Raw genomic sequence first — 22,603 nt, forward strand, 5'->3', positions numbered from 1 at the left:
ATTGGGAATCTTCCTTACTTAGCAGACTTCCACTCCAGTTAGAAACAAAAACTAAACTGGTCCAATTAAACACGACTATGTAAAATGGCTAAGCAGTGATTACTTTAATTACAGGAGTAAATGATACACTCAGCCTCCCCTTTCCCCCAACAAACACACTTTGTTGTCTTAGATACATATTGGCCACTTGAAAGCAGCACAACTTGCTCGAATTGACTGGCTTGTGCATCTACGATGAGCATTGTGGGGACGCTAGACTGTCACATGTTCCCTGATGTTCTCCCCGCATGGCTGTCGCGACACCTGTAATCTGGCTTCTCTGCATAGCTAAGCGCCAACGGTGGTCAGTGTAGTTGCAACACATTACGAGAGATGGCACGAGTGTTGCACCGCTAATGCCTCCTAATGGAGGGGTTACTGGGGCGCAAAAGGAAGTAGGCTCTTCCTCTCTGGCTTGGGGTTGGTGAGTTGCATAGACATTTTGCACGCTTGCCCACCGCTCATGAGATCATCCTGCAAAAGGCTTAGGAGCAGGACACCGGGATGGACAAACACGATCGTTCGAGCACAATGTCGTTCGCATGACTGCACACGCTAACGAACAGGCATTGATGTCCAGTTAGGGAGCGACCATATCCGCTCGCTATCTAGTCATGGTGAGTCAGGTTTCCTCAATTTGTTGTGTGCGTATCGGCATGTTCAATGGGAAGTAATTCGCCTAGCAGGCATTAGTGTATGAAAGCTGCAGTAAATGCCCTTTTGATTGTTTGCACTACTGTGTTGTCATTCCTTTGTCCTGAGAGCATGTTTGAGACCCCACAACATTCATCACTATCTGTGGCTGAGTCCTGGCATTCGAGATATTAGACACAAGATGCTCAAGGAATCTTATGCTCCAGAGGATTATATGCCCATTGGATAGCACACAACAAATGCACAAATGCATTGTTTCAGTACCTGTGTCACACAAGGCTATATCCCCGCCCATCTTCATTTTAGAGCGAAGCTGTTAAACTACTTTGCCCATTATCGTGTCCGCATGTAGAAAAAAAATCCAGAAGCTAGTGCCACGCTAGGCTGACTTGCGGCGGAGGTGACGCAGGTGTTAAGCACTCCTCACGTGGGCGGATCCTGAAGACAATACAATAACGGGCCTACCCACGGCAGAAGTGAAGGAGACAAAAGCTCCCCAGATGCGAGCCGATCCCAAAGATAGTGCAATGCCGGGCCAACCCGCGGCGGAGGTGAAGCAGGCGTTAAGCACTCCCCATACAGTGGCCAAACCCGAAGATAGTGCAATACCGGGCTAATTTGTGGCGGAGGTGAAGCAGGCGTTCAGCACTCCCCGTATGAGGGCAGATCCCGAAGATAGTGAAATGCCGGGCTGGCCTGTGGTGAAGGTGCAGTTTGCCATTAAGGAGCCCACATACACAGCTTCGCCGGTCATCCTTCTTCACAGAGTAGAAGGGCACCAAGTTTTTCTATTAATATTTTACTAGATGTGTTGCGGTAAACCTCCCAAAAAAGAAAGAAAAAGCACTTACCTTGAAAGTGTGTTTCGGGTTCAACATATTCACCAGCCCTAACTTTGTGCTGGTTCGCACGAATTTTGTCCATCTTCCGTTTTATTTTTTCCATGATGTCTCTCTCCGCTGCTCTTTGTTCCTGTGTGAATGACCAGTGCAAGTTCTACAAGCTGCTCAGTTGCTGATTTATACTAAATAAAATAACTATAAAAGGGACAGACATTGTAAGAATTTGCCTGGCAAATTGAACAGTTCTTGCTTTTCACTTTGCATTTGATTTGAGAACTTGATAATCAATATTTCTTATTACCCGATTTAACCAAACATCAGGCATACTACAGTAGAACCTTGTTCATACATTTTGGGGGGGAAAAAAAACAAGATAAAAAATTTGCTAACTGGGAAAACGTATGATCTGAGGTAACAAAAAATTTGACAGAGTCAACTATTGTTGATATCTAAGTAACGCGAAGCCTCACACAGATCGTTGCGGCATGAGATGCCGACGTGCACCGAGCTGGTGGTGCTGTGGAGGCCTGAGACACGTTTTGTTGTTTTTCTATTGCATGGTGTTTTAAGAGGGTGATGCGAAACCGTAAGGAAATCAAGCGGGTGGTTGACACTGGATGCTGCTGAAGCGAAACATGATGCCCACATCGTGCCGCTTGGCAGCAGGGAACAGAGGTGCATTTGGATTATCGCCTAATAAAAGCATGAAGTATGCTACCAATGGCACTACACGCTATAAATCGGATAGGTGAGAATGCTTATCGCAATTTTTTTGGTGGCAATAGCTGTGAATGCCACGTGCGATGGCCCCAGAGAAGATTAGCTGGTACCGAAATGAGAAACTGAGTGCACGCCGGTGTTTTCACAGGAGACAGGGTGAGGGGAGTATTGCAGTGAAGCTGCCATGGCGGGCAGACATGTTTCGATAATGCACGCCTCGCACATTTACTTTTTTTCATGGGATCTAGCGGCTGAAAAAAGTATTATGGGTGAATCCAGATAAGAATGAACAGGTGGTCTTGGTCACCAATCCCGATTTTGATGAAATTTACTTTAGGCGCAGGTTTTGGGCCCAGAACAAAGATTCTGAACTTAGTTTTGTGAAAAAAAATGTTGTTCTCCTGAAAAAAAAAATGCACAAATTTTGGCCGTCAAGAACACTTTTCCGCCAGTTTTGCGAATCGTGAACTTTGAGCGCGCATAAAGAAACAATAGTACACTTCTCCATCACAATATTTTTCCCCATAAGGAACAAGTGGAATGCTACCTTACGAATATTTTATTACAGTTGGCTACGGAAGGAATCCTGAGAAAAAAAAATCACAAACATGGTAAACGGACCGGAATACCTGCAATTCAGGATTTTATTGCTGTGAACTAATTAAAGTGAGGATAATAAAACTCGGTGCACATGAACTTGTAAGCTTTCACATTCTTTTCGAAATAATTTTCGTTGTTTTGTTAAGCGCCATTATATTTAAGAAAAGCACTTGAACATAAATGGTTTGCCAAAGACATCGAAATTTGAAAATAGTTTTCTGAAAAAGCCCATTTTTAATTTCTTTGAAAATCACTCTGGTTGAAATCAAGGATGTAGTCAACCAGTGTGCGTAAAAAACATTGCATTATTTGTGTACCAAAAAAAGTTACAAAGCGTCAAATGTGACCACACTCAGCCTAGTGGCCGCAACACAAATTTCGTGTGTTCTGATTTGTTGAGCTATGCAAGAACTCATTCAACGTAATATTCATTGTCAAAATATAACGCTGCCAAAAAGCAATGCTGTCCTGTGTAGGCGTAAACCTTTTTTTAACTGCATAGTTGCGCTTGTTGTATGTCAGTGTGGCCGAGGAAGAAGGCTGACAGTAGTGTTGCCATGGGGTTATATTAATCTGGTCTTGCACCTTTTTGAGAACATGCAACATTTGATTTCACTGCTGAAGAAGTTGCTTATTCAAAGCAACTGTTCTTGCCACGAACAACTGCAGTTCGGAGTTATGGCTGCGCTTGCACTCCCACATATGCCACGACTGAATACCAGGCCTCGCAGGAACCGCAACCCATTCTCTTGCCTTCAATCGCCTGAAAGATTCAATGTCAGATTTTGGAGCGTAAATTAATGAAACCTTTGGGAGATTAGAAGTCAGAACTTGCACCATATCAGAAGCAGAGTTGATGGCAGATGAGGCAGGATTCCGAAGGTTGTGTAGCGTCACCTGGTGCTTCACAATGCCTCCGATTTCATTGCAGGCATTTTTCCAGCGTCCAGAAGCGCAAAATAACCACTTTGCCAATGCGTACCGGTTGTTTTTCAATTCATGAATTTGAAATTTGTTCTTGATATGAGCAGAAGCACTGTCACTGACATAAGTAATATGAGCGTACACTGCGATGTGCTCTTCAAGCCATTCGTGCGTGCCTCATAATCAGTAAGTGGTTCTGGCACGTAAAACACCATAATTTAATTAATTTTTTTTTAAAGCCATTCGTGCACCTTAGCCACTGCATAGCATGCATGGGCTGAGTCATGGCACCTGTCATTGCTTATGACAGCAAAACTGTGTGCCCCTTTCTGGGTCGTGGTCACACAGGTGAATATGGTAACTTGACTTTTACTCCAGTGATGAGACTGAATTTCGTCTGGTAGCATGACTGTCCAGTTGTCTGCAAAAAATGCAGAAGAACACTTGCTTTCTGCATAGACTTTTTTTCTTTACTGATTGCTTCACCTTGAATGCACCTGATGTAGTTGTGGCTTATCCATTTCTTTAGGTATGTCTGAAGGTGCTCCAGGAATGCACTCGGGGTAGACTCTCTTTATTGTCGCCTTTCTCCCAAGTCGCATATAATATTTCTTCATCTTCAGGAATTCTAAGGTCAGTCAATGTGAGAGCTCTGACCGTCACACACACTGGACACTCTCCAAGTTCGCACTTCAAGCAAAAGCGATTGTACAGGCAAAGGTTGCGAAAGTCTTCGGTACTTTTCTTCTGATCGGAGCTCTTTTCCAGCACACATACTGCCAATTTTATGTTAGCACAATAAACACAGACACGCGCTTCTTGTGTCGACGTGGGTGTGACCCATTTCGGTCGCAAAGAGTAGAACTTAGTCCAACCGACTGCAGTGTCAGGATGAGCTTCCTTAAAAATGTGGTAAGCTTCACGTATAGAACACGTCATTTCACATTTCGCAATAAATTCTTTCTTGCCATCCAATATAACGTGAACCACATCCTTCTTATTTGGGCTTGGCTGGCTACAATTAAACTAATCTTCAGTGTAATAGTCCAATGATGCTTCGAGATCTTTCTGGTCTACCCTTTTTCTTGTATAGGGACAGGGTCGGACCACACACCATGACTTTCTTTGTACTTTCTGGATTAACGATCATACAGCATGTCGCTGTTGGAATAACATGCTGTATCAAGATCTTTGATGTCAAGCGACTTTGGCAGCAAAGTTAAAAAACAACAATGCTCACTGAACGACTCCAAAGCTTCACAGGCTTGCTGTAAGTTGTTCAGCTAGTCAGAACAGGTATTGCAGCTTTCTGTCCTTCATGTCACAGGCTGGCTTTCTGTGTCATATGCTGCCGATAAACTGGACCTAAGTCTCTTCTTGAGAGCATTCTCAAATTCTCCTTCGTTTCGCATGCCATATGAGCTTTGGTGTTTTCTTTTAATAGAATGTGGAGGTTTTAGTGGCGAAACTTCTGGGCACCGCACATACCTGTTGAGCTCTTCAAAGGCAGCTTGTTTTGCAACGAACACTTCCTGTGACGTAGATGCCTCCTCAGACTCAGATGAAACATCATTTCCAGATGTTTCAACCAGTGTCGATGCATCCTCATTTGTCAGCGTGTGATCACGAGCCGGGGAAGTTGAAGAATCCGCGGTCAGTGCCTTGAAGCGATTGACACAGTTCCCGCAGAAAAAATCAGTTTCTCGAACAGGAACACTCATATCAGGCAGGTGTTGCCTTACTTGAACAAAGCCCAAGTCCTTTACGCTACAAGAGTTCCGCTGATAAAAAATTTTCTTCCTGCGTCTGTGCAGGTAGTCAGCACAAACTGTGTTTCAGGCTATACTTTGGGGCTTCAGCCATCACAGCGAAGGAAGAAACATGCGTCATGCACTGGAGATGTCCTCAGAAAAACTAACGGCAGACCTGATGTATAATATACCTTGTTGACACCCTGACAGCTTTCACAGTTCACTTTCTATGTTCCTAATCTCATTCACTCTGCGAACTTCGGTGTCACGCGCAGGTGGACTCCGCTTACAATCGAAGCCGCACTGATCGCAGATCGCCTGCTAAAGATTGCTAAGTGCCGGATCGGAAGACAAAGCTTGAGGCACCATGCAACCCGGCAGTGCGTTTCTTTTCTCTTTTCTTATTCTTATTTTTTGGGGGCTTCTTTATAAGTATGTCGAAAAAATTATTTTTGAACGACCTGCATGTGACTTGCAGCACAATACCAGCGGCGCAGCCACTAGGCTGAGCGTGGTCACATTTGACGCATTGTACCTTGTTTGGTACTCAAATAATGCAACATTTTTTTTATGCACAATGGTAGACAACGTCCTTGACTTCAACCAGTGATTTTCCAAAAAATTAAAGATGGCATTTTTTAGAAAACTATTTTCAAATTTTGGTGCTTCTGGCAAACCACTTATGTTTAAGTGCTATACTTAAATATAATGGTGCTTGACAAAGCAACAAAAATTTTTTCTAAAGAATGTGAAAACTTAAAAGTTCATGTGCACCGAGGTTTATTATGCTCACTTTAATTAGTCTAGAGCAATAAAATTTTGAATTACAGGTATTTCAGTCCATTTACCATGTTTGCTATTTTTTTTCTCAAAATTACTTCCGCAGCCAACTGTAATAAAATACTTGTCCTTTGTGGGAAAAAAATATTGTGATGGAGAAGTGTACTATTGCTTCTTTATGCGCACTTAAAGTTCACAATTCGCAAAACTGGCGAAAAAGTGTTTTCGACAACCAAAATTTGTGCATTTTTTTTCCAAGCGAACAAAATTTTTTTAAACATTGAGTCTGGTGGAGCCCACGCACCATGTTCCGATCACTTCAATGGCATGGGGTGTTGTGCAGATATATCTACTTTTAAGAGGATGTAACAGGATTTTCAATCGCAGATAAGAGCTGATGGGACTTCATGAGGTGAATCAGATTGTCTGTATTTCCCACTGGGTTTTCATTTCTGTAGTTGCAGAAATTGTGGCACATTTTTAACTGTCTCTCAATTAACTGCTTCATGGTTTTGGCATGTGAACCTCAAGGGGAAAAAAAACTCTCATTCATGAGCAACACAATTGAGCTTAGGCTGATCAACCTCCACTTGCAAATAAAGTGACATTGTTTGAGGCTTTTCTTTTTTGCCCTTTCTGCCCTTTACATGAAAATTACTGAACATTCGATTTGGTGTTTGAAGGCAATCTTTTTCAAAAACACTAGGGCAAAGGCAGCTGTTCCACTGCAACCACCTTTACCAACCAGATGTGACGGCACCCTCCATTTCACATGCACTTCCATCATTCCTGGCATAGCAAAGCAAGGGGCAATTTTCTTGGTCATAGGTGCTCCACAAAGATGGCTCATTGCCATAACAAAAATAGCATACTGCACTGCACACAGCAGAGACGAATCCTCGCTGCTGCTCAGGCACACAGTAGTACACACAGCATAAGTTTTGTGCTTGCCAGAACTTACTTGCACATCCTTCATTTGAATCTCGTGTATCATTTCGGCTCCCCGTGAGGCCAGCTGCTGCTGGGCCAAGATCTCAATGATGAGATGATGGAAGTAATAGGAGGTGAACAACCGCTTCTGCATCAGCAAGAAGGCCAGGCAGATGCCATCCCAAAGTAGGCCAGCTTCATCTAAAGGCACCCGGCAGCTTCCACCTGCTGCGCTGGGCAATGCAGTGCTGCTCCCTGCGGCCATATAGATCCACACAGTTGTAGCACTCGCAATTTGGTGCCCCTTCCAAGGACTGGGCATATCTGGCTTGACACTATGCAATGTGCCTTGCATAAATGGAGGTGCTAGGCAATATTAAACATTGTTTCATACTACCTAGCACCATGTGTGGCAGTTCACTGTGCAAAGCTAAGAAAGGTAGTGAATGCTGTGTATGGGTGGCTTTACTTCATCATGCAAGCTCCAGAAAACAGCCTTGTTTAGCTGATGTTGGAAAAATAAGATTTCATGTAATGTGACAGCTATGCAATAGCAAATATTTTAATGCATGGTGATACAGGAAAGTTGCTGAACTGACACCATATTATTTCAAAGGACGATATCCAGGTATTACTCTTCACAATCTCCCCCAGTGATATCTCCTTGGGAGATAAGTGTCTTGGCAATTCTGCCACTGTTTAAATGCTGTTTTGCCCAAGAATAGCAAAAAGGGCGAGTTACCTATGCACTGTAGTTGTGCACAGTCATCACACTAAAACAGAAATTCGGGCTAGTTGGTCTCGCATAATAGGTCACTACATTAATTGCATGCACTTGGGACCGCAATTCCTGACCACAATTCCTGCAGAAGACCCCCTACATGGTCTATGGGTAAGACTAATGTCTTCACACTGGTGCAGTTGTGTGAAAACAGACATTCACCACATAAGAAAACTAGAAAATTAAAGAAAAGAAAGAACATGAGACATTTTGTCTTCATATTGTTCATTACTTAAACTTTACTGAGATGTGGAAATGTGGATTTTATGTGTGCTGCTATTTCATTTCTGGGTTGTGCCTATCAATGCAGCCATATTACCCAGTTATTACAAGCCTACAGAAGCCACATTCAGCCAAGCGCAACCTTCATGAGGTTTTAACAGGTCTGAATTCATCTTTCCTTGTGTTCACTGCACATGCCAGGATAAGAAGCATGGCTGTAGTGGCATGACAATGTTCGACTCCAGTGTCAAAATTATTTAAAAAACAGCCAGAACTGGCACTAGGTTGTGCAGCAATTATGTAAATGGATCTTAAACGACCTAACAATCTCTACGAACCAGCAGGTGAACCTTTTCAGTGATGGCAAGGGTTACTTGTCAAGGGATGTTACATTTGTTCACTGTCTTCCTTGTTTGGAGACAACCATAATGCAGATGTGTGCTTTGCTCAAAGCATAGTCACCAGATGCTTAGTGCTCTGATGCAGTTTCACAGTGCAGCAGCACAAGCTTTGATGCATGCTTGTTGTTTCTCTTTCCTATTCATATATTGGCAGCAGGACATTGGGAATATATGGAGGTGAAATCAGAAATGACTGCATAGGGCATAATGAATGCTGGTGCAATAACTGCTGAAGCTTCCATACAGGCACCTTGTACTGAAGCTTTCCATACTGACAGTAACACCAAAACAGCCTAGCAAGTGGAAAATGCAAAATTGAAGGGACGCAATTAAGATTTGCAATGACACTTCGAAGTGCTTATCACAAGTCAAGGGTGGTTGAGTACTGCAGCATGAGTACAAATTGCCAAGCTTGAGCGTCGGACTGGGCAAACCCGAGAGTAACACTCATACAAATGTCTCTTGGTGTTTGGAAGGTTGTTTCATTTTTTTTTTTCAGCACTCTACCAGCTGGCGTGAACACTAGAATGATAAATCAAAGAGTTACAGTGTCCTCTGGCCAGTGCAGGGTGCCTATACAGGGTTTGTTTGTAAAGTAATGAGACCGGGTCTGGTAAACAGAATCTATTGATCCAATCGGTACATATTGTTACGCATGAAGAAAACGAAGACGAGTGAACGTGCTTGCGGTCCCGAGTGGAAGAAGAAAGAAGAGAACGACGCTCAGTTGATAAACCAGCTGACCGCTCTTGCGCTCACCTTCGCGACCTAAAGTAAACGGTCCCCTTCATCCGTAAGGGTTATAAACAGTCTCCTTCGCGCGTAACAAAGTGGTGGAGGTGCGGGGTATCGCTCACAACAACGGAACCATCACTGCCGCAGCTTCGTCGAAGCCGTCGACTTGCCGGCCTCCCGCCATCAGCCGTGACCATCTTCGACATGCCAGAAGAAGGAGCCACTCCGAGGGCAGCGCCTAGCAGTCTGCTGCCATACTACCGAGTTCCACCCACCTTCGGAGGCAAAGCGGGGGAAGATGTCGACGAGTGGCTCGTCCACTACAAACGAGTGAGCAAATCCAACGGGTGGGATGCAACCGCTCAGCTCACCAATGTGGTGTTCTCCCTGACCGGTACCGCCCTCGTGTGGTATGAGAACCACGAGGACGCGCTTACGACGTGGGAACATTTTGTTGACGAGTTAAAGGCGTGTTTTGGGGACTCAGTCGCCAAAAAGAAGCGTGCGGAGCAGACACTGTCGTAACGGGCGCAGCTACCAGGTGAGACATGCACAACATACATCGAAGAAGTGTTAAAGCTGTGCAAGGTGGTCAATGCTCGCATGTCGGAAGAAGATAAAGTTGGGCATTTGCTGAAAGGAGTGGCTGAGGATGTGTACAATTTTCTAATTGGAAAGGAGAGCCTCAGTTCTGTGTCCGACATCATTCGGCACTGCAGAACTTTTGAAACGCTCAAGATGCGTCGGATTGCGCCAAAGTTTGGTCGGTTGGCAAACGTTACGACGGTTGCCAGTGTGGACACGAGTCCTTGCCTCGACCTTCCTTCGACCATCCGACAGATTGTCCGCGAGGAACTTTCCCGCCGCGAAGTGTCGTTGCATTCAACTGTTGACCACCATGGCGTGTACACGTCACGTGAGGCTATGACAGCACCACATTCGGCCCCTTGGCAACCAATGGTAACCGCAGCGGCCGTGGAGTACAGCGCAGCCCCACAGTCGAGGATTACAACACGCCCGCCGACTCCGCGCTATGACCAACGCACTCAGCGCACGCCTTCTCGACGCCCGATGTATCGTCGTGACACACGCCACGAACCAACCCCCCACTACACACGGGAAAATGATACTATCCGCTTCATCGACGAACGCCCAAGGTTTAGACCTCTCCCGGTGTGTTATTCCTGTGGTGTCCCGGGTCATATATCGCGGTTTTGCAACCAGCGTATGACCACGTGGTATGGCCAGCCGTCAAGAGTTTTCTCGGCCCTCCGAACGGCCACACGGTGCCCCGTGGCCAGCACACGTATCGTCTGGCGACGACTATTGGCCGAGCAGCTCCCGGAATCGCTCCCCAGCATCTGACAGAAGTTTGACACCCCCACCGCAACGTCGTGCTCCCCGTTCTCCCTCACCGCAGCGTCGCACCGCGTCCCCTTCGTCACCGGAAAACTAGCTAGCGCGGCCGATGGAGGTGAGGTCGCTGGAGACGTGCTACTGACAGAAATACCTCCTGTGTTGATGCTGAAAAACAAAGTGTGCGTGCTTGTAGATAATGTCCCTGTGATGGCTCTGGTGGACACAGGCGCAACAATTTCGGTCATGAGTGTCTCTTTTAAACACGTGTTAGGGCGAAAGGTTTTGTTTAAATGGGACGAAGATTCAAAGTTCTGTGGAGTGAGTGGTGAGCTGTTGCGACCTATTGGTGTGTGTAGTGCTGACGTATTTTTGGGAGGCCATGTTATTACGACAGAGTTTGTAATTATTCCTCGGTCGACCCATGATGTTATTCTCGGCATGGACTTCTTGCGGGAGTGTGGTGCTACTGTCGACTGCTGCACAGGAAAAGTATTCTTAAGTGGTAGGATTCCATCAGGACTCCTGGAGAACCCTGTAGATCGCGAAACTACACTGTGTGTTTGTGGTGATACGGTCATACCTGCATCATCTACCGTTTGCGTTCCCATTGTCTGTTGCGGCGCCGATTCCGACTGCTTCGAAGCTACCGTAGAACCGATGCACTTTAACTGTATGAAGAAGAATGTTTTGGTGCCACATTGTGTGGTGTCGATCAAAGGCGGACGCACTGGCTTATGGACCGTAAACTGTTCTAAGGAGCCCGTTATACTATCAGACGGCATGAAATTAGCCTTCGCCAGGGAACACGCGTCCTTATCAGTGGCTGAACTTACAGATGTGCCGGAAGAACCTGACGGCCACAGTTCGGAAACGGCCCTTTTGTCGATGGTAAATAAATCACTCAGCACGAGTGAATGCCGAGCGTTAGTAGGTGTGCTTTCGAAGCACGTTTCGGTATTCGACTTTGCGCAGAAGGACAATATACCTGCAATCCCTGCGTCTCGAACGCGCCATACCATCAACACGGGTTCGGCAAATCCGATTAGACAAAAGCCATATCGTGTTTCACCATCAGAGCGCCAGATTATCAACGAACAAGTGCACGAAATGATGAAAAAGGGAGTCGTACAAGAGTCAGCAAGTCCGTGGGCAGCTCCAGTGATTCTTGTTAAAAAAAAAGATGGATCTTGGAGATTTTGCGTCGACTATCGCCGTTTGAATTCTGTAACAAAAAAGGACATGTACCCACTCCCACGTATTGATGATGCAATAGACTGCCTTCATTCCGCCTCTTACTTTTCCTCAGTAGATTTACGATCCGGCTATTGGCAAATTCCGATGCATCCTGCCGACAAGGAGAAGACTGCCTTTGTAACCCCTGACGGGCTCTTCCAATTTAATGTGATGCCATTTGGATTGTGCAATGCTCCGGCAACTTTCGAGAGATTTATGGACACTGTATTGCGTGGCTTGAAGTGGAACATCTGCATGTGCTACCTCGACGACGTCGTCATCTTTGGCCGCACCTTCAGCGAACATAACTCGCGTCTGGATATTGTCCTGAACTGCATCAGAAACGCTGGTCTAGTTTTAAACTCTAAGAAATGCCACTTCGGAGACCGCCAAACCCTTGTGCTTGGGCACCTCGTCGACAAGGATGGCATCCGCCCTGATCCCCAGAAAACAGCAGCCGTTGAAGCGTTCAGTGCACCGCGCTGTGTCAAGGAGCTCCGTAGTTTTCTGGGGCTTTGTTCCTATTTCCGCCGATTTATTCCTAAATTCGCCGACGTTGCGTATCCGCTGACATGCCTGCTACGAAAGGACACCCCCTTTGAGTGGACTCCGGAGTGCGACTCTTCTTTTCGTCAGTTGAAGTTCCTGCTGACATCACGACCAGTTCTTCAACACTTCAGTCCTTCAGCTCCGACAGAACTCCATACGGATGCCAGTGGCATAGGTATTGGTGCCGTCCTAGTTCAACGCTACGGTGACCGCGAACACGTGATCGCATATGCAAGCCGCTCATTAAGTAGGCCCGAGCAGAATTACACTGTGACGGAACAAGAATGCCTCGCGGCAATATTTGCGGTTCAGCGGTTTCGTTCTTACCTGTATGGACGCCCCTTTACAGTGGTCACCGACCACCACTCGTTGTGTTGGCTTGTGAATCTTCGTGACCCTTGTGGCCGCCTTGCGCGCTGGGCGCTCCGACTGCAAGAATACAGCTTCACCGTCTCTTATAAGAGTGGTCGACGACACGCGGATGCGGACTGTCTCTCGCATATGCCACTTAGTACTACGGACTGTGACGCCGACGACTTCGATCACCTCGTGGCTTCTGTGTCGCCGCGTTTTCCAGACTTCGACTGCTTCAAAACCGAACAGCGAAAAGACAATAAATTAACACCGCTCTTCACCGCTACGACCGCCTCGACGACAGCAAACCATTTCTGTGTACGTGATGGACTCCTCTATAAGAAGAACTTTTTCAGCACTGGCGCACGTTTTCTCCTAGTGGTGCCGGAGAGCCTTCGCACAGCGATTCTGAGTGCTATGCACGACGACCCTACGTCTGGCCATCTGGGTTCGGCGAGGATGCTTTATTGGATTCAGGAACGCTTTTATTGGCCTGGAATGCGACAATCTGTTGAGACGTATGTGGCCAGCTGCATGCAGTGTCAGTGCCACAAACGGCCATCTACTGCTCCAGCAGGTCTTCTGCAGCCGATCCCGCCTCCAAGCACGCCTTTCCAACAAGTGGGCATTGACTTCGTAGGCCCATTTCCAAAATCAGCCAAGGGAAACCGTTGGATAGTTGTTTGCGTCGACTACCTCACACGCTACTGTGAGACGGCGGCCGTGCCCTCCGCAACTGCCACTGACGTTTCAACATTCCTGCTCCAATATGTGATCCTGTGACATGGTCCGCCCCGCGTGATCATCAGCGAACGTGGACGACAATTCACCGCGGACGTCGTAGAGGAGCTGCTTCGTTTGTGTGATTCCCACTTGCGTCACTCGACACCATACCATCCACAGACGAATGGGCTTACTGAGCGTACCAACCGAACAATTGTAAACATGCTATATATGTACGCTTCATCCGACCACAAGAACTGGGATGACGTACTGCCTTTTATCACGTACGCATTCAACACCGCCAAGCACGAGACCACCGGCTATAGCCCTTTCTTCCTGCTGTACGCACGGCCACCCCGGTACACAATCGACACTGTTTTCCCCTTCTGCAGTCCCGAAAATCCCACTGTCGCCGAGACTCTCTGCCTCGCCAAAGAAGCTCGTCGTATTGCTCGTTTGCGCACTTTGGCATCGCAGGACAGATCAAAAGTACGCTACGACATTCGCCACCGTCCGGTAACCTATCGCCCTGGTGATTTAGTCTGGCTGTGGACTCCAGTACGGAAACGCGGGTTATTCCAAAAGCTTTTGGCCTCCTACGATGGACCGTTTGTGATTCTTAGCAGACTCACGGAAGTCACGTATAACATAGCTCGCCTCACGGCGAGTGGTAGAAGAGCTGCCAAGACACAAGTGGTCCATGTCGCCCGCTTGAAATTGTTCACGTCAAGACACATGGATTGACTCGCCCGGCGGGCTTCATCTGCGACGAGAGGAATGTTACGCATGAAGAAAACGAAGACGAGTGAACGTGCTTGCGGTCCCAAGTGGAAGAAGAAAGAAGAGAACGACGCTCAGTTGATAAACCAGCTGACCGCTCTTGCGCTCACCTTCGCGACCTAAAGTAAACAGTCCCCTTCATCCGTAAGGGTTATAAACGGTCTCCTTCGCGCGTAACAATATTATTAAAACTCTTCAAAATAGTCTCCTTGGACAACAATACAACGCTGCCAACGCGATTCCCACGCTGCAAAGGCTCCCTGGAAGTCAGCTGCCGTAACCTCTTTCAGAGGCGCTGTGACAGCTTGTTGGATGACAGGAACATCGTCGAAACGGTGACCTTTATGGCTTCTCTTGAGCTTTAGGAACAGGAAAAAAAGTCTGCTGGGCTCGCATCAGGGCTGTACAGTGACTATGACAAGGTTGCAACCCCTATCCGGGCCAGGTAGGTGGTCACAATAAAAGCGGTGTTGGCTGGAGCATTGTCGTGGAGGAGCTTCCAGCGATTTGCAACTCTCGTCGCTTCCATTTAATGTTTCTGTGAAAGCGCTCAAAGACTTCTTTGCAGAACATGGCATTGACAGTTTGCCCCGGAGGTACAAATTCTTTGTGGACCACCTTACACTTGTAAAAAAAACCAATGAACACTGTCTTTACCTCGGACTTGGGCATTCTCGGTTTCTTGGGGCACGGGGAGTTCATGGTATGCCACTCTGAAGTTTGGTGCTTGGTTTCGGGGTCATACTGGAACACCCGCGATTCGTCACCCGTTATTTCACCATCTAAAAAGTCCCATTCACTTTCGAACTACACAAACATCTCAGGGGAAATGTCAACTCTTTGTTTTTGTTCATCACTCAACACTAATGACACCCATTTTGAACAAAATTTCCGCGTGCTCAAATTTTCAGAAATAATTTTGTGAACAGTTGTTTTGCATATGTTGAGGTCTTCGGCGATTAATCTGATACTTCAACGACGGTCGGAGTCCAGGAGCTTTTTTTTTTTACTTTGGCCACATTTTCGTCCAACCACTCGTTGAAGGGCGTCCAGATCGCTCCATGTCCTCAGGGTTTCTCACCCGTTCTTGAAGTTGCTGAACCACTCAAAACCTGGGCCCTTGACAGGCCATCGTCTTTGTAAGCCTCCTTCACCAAGGCAAGTGTCTCGGAATCAGCCCAGGTGAAAGCAAAATTTAATCACATACCGCTGCTCCAGCGAATGCTCCATTTTTGGCATTTTCTGCTGCGATAAAAACTCGAAAACAGTTTTTATGCCACTTAAGATCCTGCGTCAGAGCTTGGACGCGACTGCCGCCTGGTGCGTTACTTAGCTTAAAACCCCCACCACAAGTCCCACCTCGGAGGAGCGTGTTACTGGCAACTTCAGCACCGAGCGGCAGGCAGTCATTACTTTACAGACAAATCCTCTATGTCCACATAACACCCCAATGCTGCCCTGTGCTGCTATTTCTCAATCCTGCCAGTTCAGTAACTTTTTGAACAAACCTCACACATGTAAGGTGGTCACTGCCTGAAAGAGCACTACTTCTGATCTTCCGGCACCATATTTCATCTGTCACCTCTCACATGACAGAGAGTAAATATTAAACCTCACACATGATGGGTGGTCACTGCCTGAAAGAGCCCTACTTGTGACCTTCCAGCACCATATTTCATGTCTCACCTCTCACATCATAGACAGTAAATATTAAAGGGACACTAAAGCAAAACACTACATCAGTTTAGACTGATAAAGCAATCTCTGAAACCACTGAAGTCAGTAACTTCAAGATAATAGGTTGAATATTAGATCAGAAAGCGATAGGCAAAGTTTCAGTTTGTGAATTTCGTGCCAAAACGCCGATGCCAGTATGCCAGTGTGATGTCACTAATTTCACATTTCGCATTTTTTTCGCATTTGGGCCACGTTGGCGCAGTAACAATTAAGAAACCTGCCATGTTCAATATTTGGCTCCTTTAGAACACAATGTAGCTGGTATTTACCACTGAAGAATTAACTAAGCCCTAGAAGACACCATCAAAATTCATGGTGTCGTGGCATGCTTGTGCGGGAACTTCAAGGAGGTGCCGCCATCCGTCTTTCATTTTTGCGCTTCTTCTGACTTACCAACATAACATTGCATAACAAGAATGTAGCAACCTATCAGTAATTTGGGTACATAAAGATAAAGATATACAGTACAGTCTACTTTCACTAAAGGGAATTCCAAATCAGTATACCAGCACTGATTACAGCTCAGTTCTAGTACAAAGGGCTCAAAAATATTTTTTTATCAGTAGAATGTCAGTTGAATAGAATGAAGTGATTTTTTAACCCGTTTAGCTAAGAATTAGTGACGTTATGTTGCAGTGAATACCAATCAGGCTTTCAGTTCAGCAGTGAGCCTTTGTATCATGGCAAACCTTTACTGCATAGAAAGTTTTGTTTTCCAGTTTTCTTTCAAGATACAGAAGGGCTTTCCAATCTTTATGGCAGGTGGATTATCGTACGGCCTATCTGTGTGACAGACGAAAGCGCAGACTGTGCGTCATGCGACTCAATAACCGCTTCGCGTGTAGCTGTCATTGGCGCTGTGCAGGTCGACAGCGGTCAGCGCTGACAGTAGAGCAGGCGCCTTTTCATTGTCAGGTACAGCGTGATTTGCCAGCTGTCAAAGATATTGAAATGAAGAGGGTCATGGGAAGTTTGCATGCTCTCTACCCTGAATATATCGAATATTTGAAAAATAGAGTAACAGATATTCGATTCACAAATTGAGTTATTCAAATGTTCACTATTCGACTATTCTGAGTATTCACACACCACTACTTATCACTAGTGCTTGTGACAAATAAGAGAAAAAACAGACTTATGAGTGCTGAAATTGAGTTAATCCAGAAAAGTTCAAAACTGTGATGAAGTGGCCATCCTGCACTGGCCAAGTCTATGCAGCAGCTTTCAAGAGGCGTTCCTATTTATAACTTGGTCCATTTTGCTTGTCAAGAAGAAACTATTTTTTTTTCTTCACTTCTGAGCACGTACAGTAGAACCTCGTTGATACATTCCCGTTACGTACGTTTTCCCGGCGCCAATATTAACAATCGAGAACACACAAAATGACCCAACAGAGTTATGCTCACTTTTTGCCTTACCGTTCATACATTCCCGCAAAACACGATTTTTTGGCACAAACATTCAATGCTTCGCCAAACTGCAATCGTATGATAGGTTTAAACAAGAAAATGCGCGAGGCGCGCGCGATCGAGAATAGTATATAGCTGCCCGCCGCTGCAGCTTCACCGCAATACTGGCCCGCCTGTCTCACTTGAAAACGCCGGCGAGCACTCAGTTTGTCATTTCGGTACCAGCAAATTTTCTTGGGGGTCGTCGCACGCGGCATTCTCAGTTATCACCGCCAACCCTATTGCGATAAGCACCTTCGCCTATCTGCTTCACGGCGCATGGTGCCGTCGGAAGCGCAGCGCATGCTCTCATAGGCGGTAACCGAAACGCGCTGCCCTTTCCTGCTACGAACTGCGATTGTATACGTTTTCCAGCCACTGGATCCCATGTAAACAAGAAAAGGCGCGAGGCGCGTGCGATCGTAAACAGTGTATAGCAGCTAGTCTCTTGCGTAAACGACGACGCGCACGGTTTCTTGTTTGGTACCAGCAAATCTCCGTCCAGGACCATCGCATTTGCAGCTATCGCCGCCAAACCTATTGCAATAAGCATCTTTACCTATCTGTTTTACAGTGCGTGGCGCGTAGTGCCACGCACTGTCGATAATCTAAACACGCCGCAGTTAACTGCTACAGGCGGCGCGATGTGGCTATCACTTTTCGCTTCGGCGGTATCCGGCGTCGCTTACCAGCTCGATTTCCTTTCGGTTTCCCGTCGCCCTCTTAAGACACCACGCAACATGAAAACAACAAAACGCGTCTCGGGCGACCGGAGCACCACCAGCTCGACGTGCGTCGGCGTCTCGTGCCGCAACAATCCCCGCGACGCTTCGCATTACGTAGATGTCAACAATAGTTGAGTCTGACAATTTTTTTTTTGTTACTTCGGAACGTACGTTTCTCCAGTTAGTAAGTTTTCTCTCGCAATTTTTTTTCTTTTGTGACGTAAGAACGAAATTCTACTGTACTTATTCCTTTCTGGGCATGCAAAATGGCAATGTGGTGAATAACCATAAGTCAAAACACTGCTAGAAAACTGCAGCACAAGCTCAAACAATGCAAGGTTTCCAGGGCCGCATTCGTTATTGCAATGTACTCATGGAAGACCACACAGTGAGATAAAATTGATGAAGAAGCTCCTCTGAAATACAATAAAAATAATGTGATGAATATCCTACCTTTAGTTTCTGTACAAAAGCAAAAATCCAGAAACAATAAACAATGTGAGAAAAATATCCAAGGAAGCAGCGCAACTGAAGTGGTAGTGGTTAAAAAAAATTATGGGGTTTTACATGCCAAAACCACTTTCTGATTATGAGGCACACCGTAGTGGGGGACTCCGGAAATTTGGACCACCTGGGGTTCTTTAACGTGCACTTAAATCTAAGTACACGGGTGTTTTCGCATTTCGTCCCCATCGAAATGCAGCCACCGTGGCCGGGATTCGATCTCGCGACCTCGTGCTTAGCAGCCCAACACCACAGCCACTAAGCAACCACGACGGGAAGTGGTAGTGGTGCTGCAAATATAGTCAAGATGTAACATGACGCTTACCTTTAATTTCTGGAAGAATGCAAAGTTATACAACTATTAGTGATGGACAAGCATCAGCAGCTCTATTTAAAAAGCTTCGTTTTATACAAAACAGCTTGATTCTGCACATAAATTATGTATTCGACTTAAATTTGAGCAAATGGCTCTGATAAAATATGTATTTGCCAAGCTCAGTAAAGCACGATAAAACCAAATTACACAAACATACTAAAGCCACTGACATTGTAAGACACCATGACAAAACTCACCAGGAAGTGGTTCATTCTGCACGCGCTTGAGACAAGCAATCCCAAAGAGCTGGACCATCCAGCAGGAGTACTTCGACAGATAGTCCAAGAAGACGCAACCAACCACCTAGAAACAGTCAAAGTTCTTAGTTTTCAGTTTGTTTTCTCCCTTTATTTCTCATTTTAGAGTTATAGATGATGAACAATTTAAAATTATGTGCAAATCAATACATATTGAAACCTATCACGAAACTTGCAGACCTTAGCAACATATTCTCAATGAAAACATTAGTTTATTGGCATTTGTGTTACTTTATTATTGCGCATTACTTCTTTTTTAATGCTAGCTAAATTCCAAGAAGCAAACTAACTACTTTTTGCATTTATCACACCAAACTAAAAAGAAAACGAAGACATTATCAACATGCAATGTTTGTGTACTATATATGTATACAGGGCCTTCAAGTACAGTACCAGTATTTCTGCTTGCACAGGTGATTTACACACTTTAATGGACACTATTTTGGCAAAGTGAATAAACATGTAATTAACACTTTTAATTAATTTTCGAATTACCAAATATGTGTATATTAGAAATTTAAGAATTTCGTTTCCAAAGACAACATTATTCTGTTTAATACTTCTAGAGTGGCCATGTTCAGAAATATTCATAAACAAATCTTATATTCAGCACACTAATTTGACATTTGTAGGAAGGGCCTCAATACAGATGAACTTCCATGTTATCCAGTTAATTACGGAAGAAAGAAGGAAGGCAGTCTTGTTTTTGTCAACTGAGAGCCTTTGGCTTTCTTTATTGGCATAAATTTAAAAGGTATTAGAAACAACATGCATTCTCTTGAGGATTAGTACTCAATGCCTTGGGAGGACGTGCCAGTAATATCCATCAAAACACCATGAAATCTGCTGAAATCTGGCATGGACAGTGAGCGAACCTGATCAAGCATTACATGGTTGTTGAGGATGCAGCAAAAATGCGTACCCACATATGCTACCTACACATATAAACCCACATATGCTACCTGAAAGCATCAATGTTGCGGGAATGAGGACCCTCGTTATGTAATAAACGAGAAGAAAGGGGGTTAACCGAGGGGCCCGATTTTTATTAGTCATATCATGAGAAGCCAACAAACACTGACACCAAGGACAACATAGGGGAAATTGTGCTTAATAAAGGAAATAAAGAAACGATAAATATTTGGAAATGAAAGTGGATGAAAAAACAACTTGTGGTTTATTGACCAGTTGCCTTCACCCAAAAAGATCACGTTCCACGTCCACCGCCAAGGTCTGCGAGTGGTGGCGCTGGCTAACACTCCCAGGGTTCTAGTAGGGCACATAAATACCCAAGAAAGTGGATGGGGAAACGGTGCCGCGGTAGCTCAATTGGTAGAGCATTGCACGCGAAATGCGAAGGTTGTGGGTTCGTTTCCCACCTGCGGCAAGTTGTTTTTTCATCCCAAATTCATTTCCAAATCTTTATTGTTCCTTTATTTCATTTATTAAGCACAATTTCCCCTATGTTGTCCTTGGTGTCAGTGTTTGTTGGCTTCTCATGATATGACTAATAAAGATCGGGCCCCTCGGTCAACCCCCTTTCTTCTCGTTTATACGCAGGTAATTGTTATTTATCATCACTCCTACCAGTCACATCACTACGTAGGCCATTCATTGGTAAAAATTTGCTGTCATTGTACGAAGAGACTCCTCTCCATGTCATGCTGAAGTTCAGTACCGTTTCTAAGGGATGGAAGAACGACAAATTTCTAAATGTGCATCAACAGTGGAGATAGGATGTAGTCTCTCCCATCTGCTTCACAACCTTATTATTTCTCTAAGAGAACTTCTTGATGGGCAAGTTGGTGTTGACTCATTATACCTATATTTAAGGCGTCAAAAAACAACACACAGCACACAATCAAGGACAACGGGACAGAGCGCCTGTCCTCTCTTGTGTGCTGTGTGTTGTTTTTTGGAGCCTTAAAAATAGGTATAATGATTACTTCTCTATTCTTTTTCTTTCGGATGCCTTATGATAGTTTGGTTCAGTTGTTAAACCAACAAGGTGAACTTGTAGTGCTGTAATAAGCAATTCATTTTGCCAAAGAGCACATAAGATTATGATGCTGCAGTGCAGTTTAAGCTTCCATTGCTCTAAGCTTAATTATGTTATCAGTAGTTTCCAGCATGTTTTTGAACAGTAACAGTTTCTGAAGAGCACAATGAGCAAGAAAACCGTCTTGCCTGAAGGGCAAAGCATTGACAGTGATAAAGTATTTGATTACTATACAAAATAAAGCTCAGAGTATTATGGGCAGTATAAATTGCAGTAAAGTTCACTTACTAACTAAACGTGTGATATCACGTCCCTAAAGATACAGATGAATAGAGTTTTCTCGATTACTATGAGCTTGCCATCTCAACACTGGCATAATGAGGAGTGCTGGCAGCAGGGAGTGCACATGCTTGTCCCAAGGCAAATGTTACATGCTGCCACTCCCTATACCATTTCATCTGTACTGAGCCTCTGAAACTCAGCAGATAACATGACCTTCAACACTCTGTGCACGAGTCGTGCATGCGATCCTGTAACAGCAACGTGGCTGCACAACAAGCATATATGAGTGCCCACATATGGTATCGCAATAAAAGCAAGAAAAAAATAAAATAACCATTTTCCCTCCATCAAGTGAAGGTAGTGAAGACTTTCTAAAAGCAATATTACCTGGAGAATACATTTGATGAAGATGACAACAACGTTATAGGCCAGCAATGTATTCCACCTAGAAAAAAGAAGGGTAGTTGCAATCAGCTACACATTGGCTGCATAAGGCTAAATCATACCTAAATAAAACAAAATGTATATGAAGCTACTGCAGTTTTGAAAAATATAAAACTAAACCTGAAAAAAAATTTTTTAAATTTTTTTGTGAGGTAGTTATGCTATTCTTTTAGTAACAAAATGACATAGTTTACTTGCCCTTTCGTAGAGAAGAGCCTGAATTTCCCAATTTAGAAGTGGATACAAAGGACAGCCTTGCAGCTTCACAAATAATCTCTCAATCTATTTTGATTCATTAAATTGCTTTCAATGCATGAGTTTATATGCTTTCAGAACAATTTATTATGGTTATTCTATAGTAATATAATGCTATGAATCGGTCAGTAAAATGTCTTATCCAAGCAAAACTTGGTACATCAACAATGAAATCTCTTTAGTGCGTGCTTTCACGTTT

At 44.9% G+C, this 22,603-nt stretch overlaps 1 protein-coding gene across 4 annotated transcripts in view; it reads right to left on the reverse strand.

The window, feature by feature from the left end:
- Nucleotides 1-22,603, reverse strand: part of Piezo (piezo type mechanosensitive ion channel component) — a 242,465-nt gene that overhangs the window by 73,095 nt on the left and 146,767 nt on the right. For all 4 annotated transcript variants that reach the window (XM_075698593.1, XM_075698600.1, XM_075698578.1 and 1 more), the window contains 4 exons: nucleotides 22,093-22,150; nucleotides 19,365-19,470; nucleotides 7,272-7,495; nucleotides 1,545-1,665 (listed from right to left, as the gene is read on the reverse strand). In XM_075698593.1, the coding sequence (XP_075554708.1) occupies nucleotides 1,545-1,665; nucleotides 7,272-7,495; nucleotides 19,365-19,470; nucleotides 22,093-22,150 (509 nt within the window). The remainder of the gene's footprint in view (nucleotides 1-1,544; nucleotides 1,666-7,271; nucleotides 7,496-19,364; nucleotides 19,471-22,092; nucleotides 22,151-22,603) is intronic.

This window comes from Dermacentor variabilis, chromosome 1 (genome assembly GCF_050947875.1).
Source record: "Dermacentor variabilis isolate Ectoservices chromosome 1, ASM5094787v1, whole genome shotgun sequence".
Classification (NCBI taxonomy): domain Eukaryota; kingdom Metazoa; phylum Arthropoda; class Arachnida; order Ixodida; family Ixodidae; genus Dermacentor; species Dermacentor variabilis.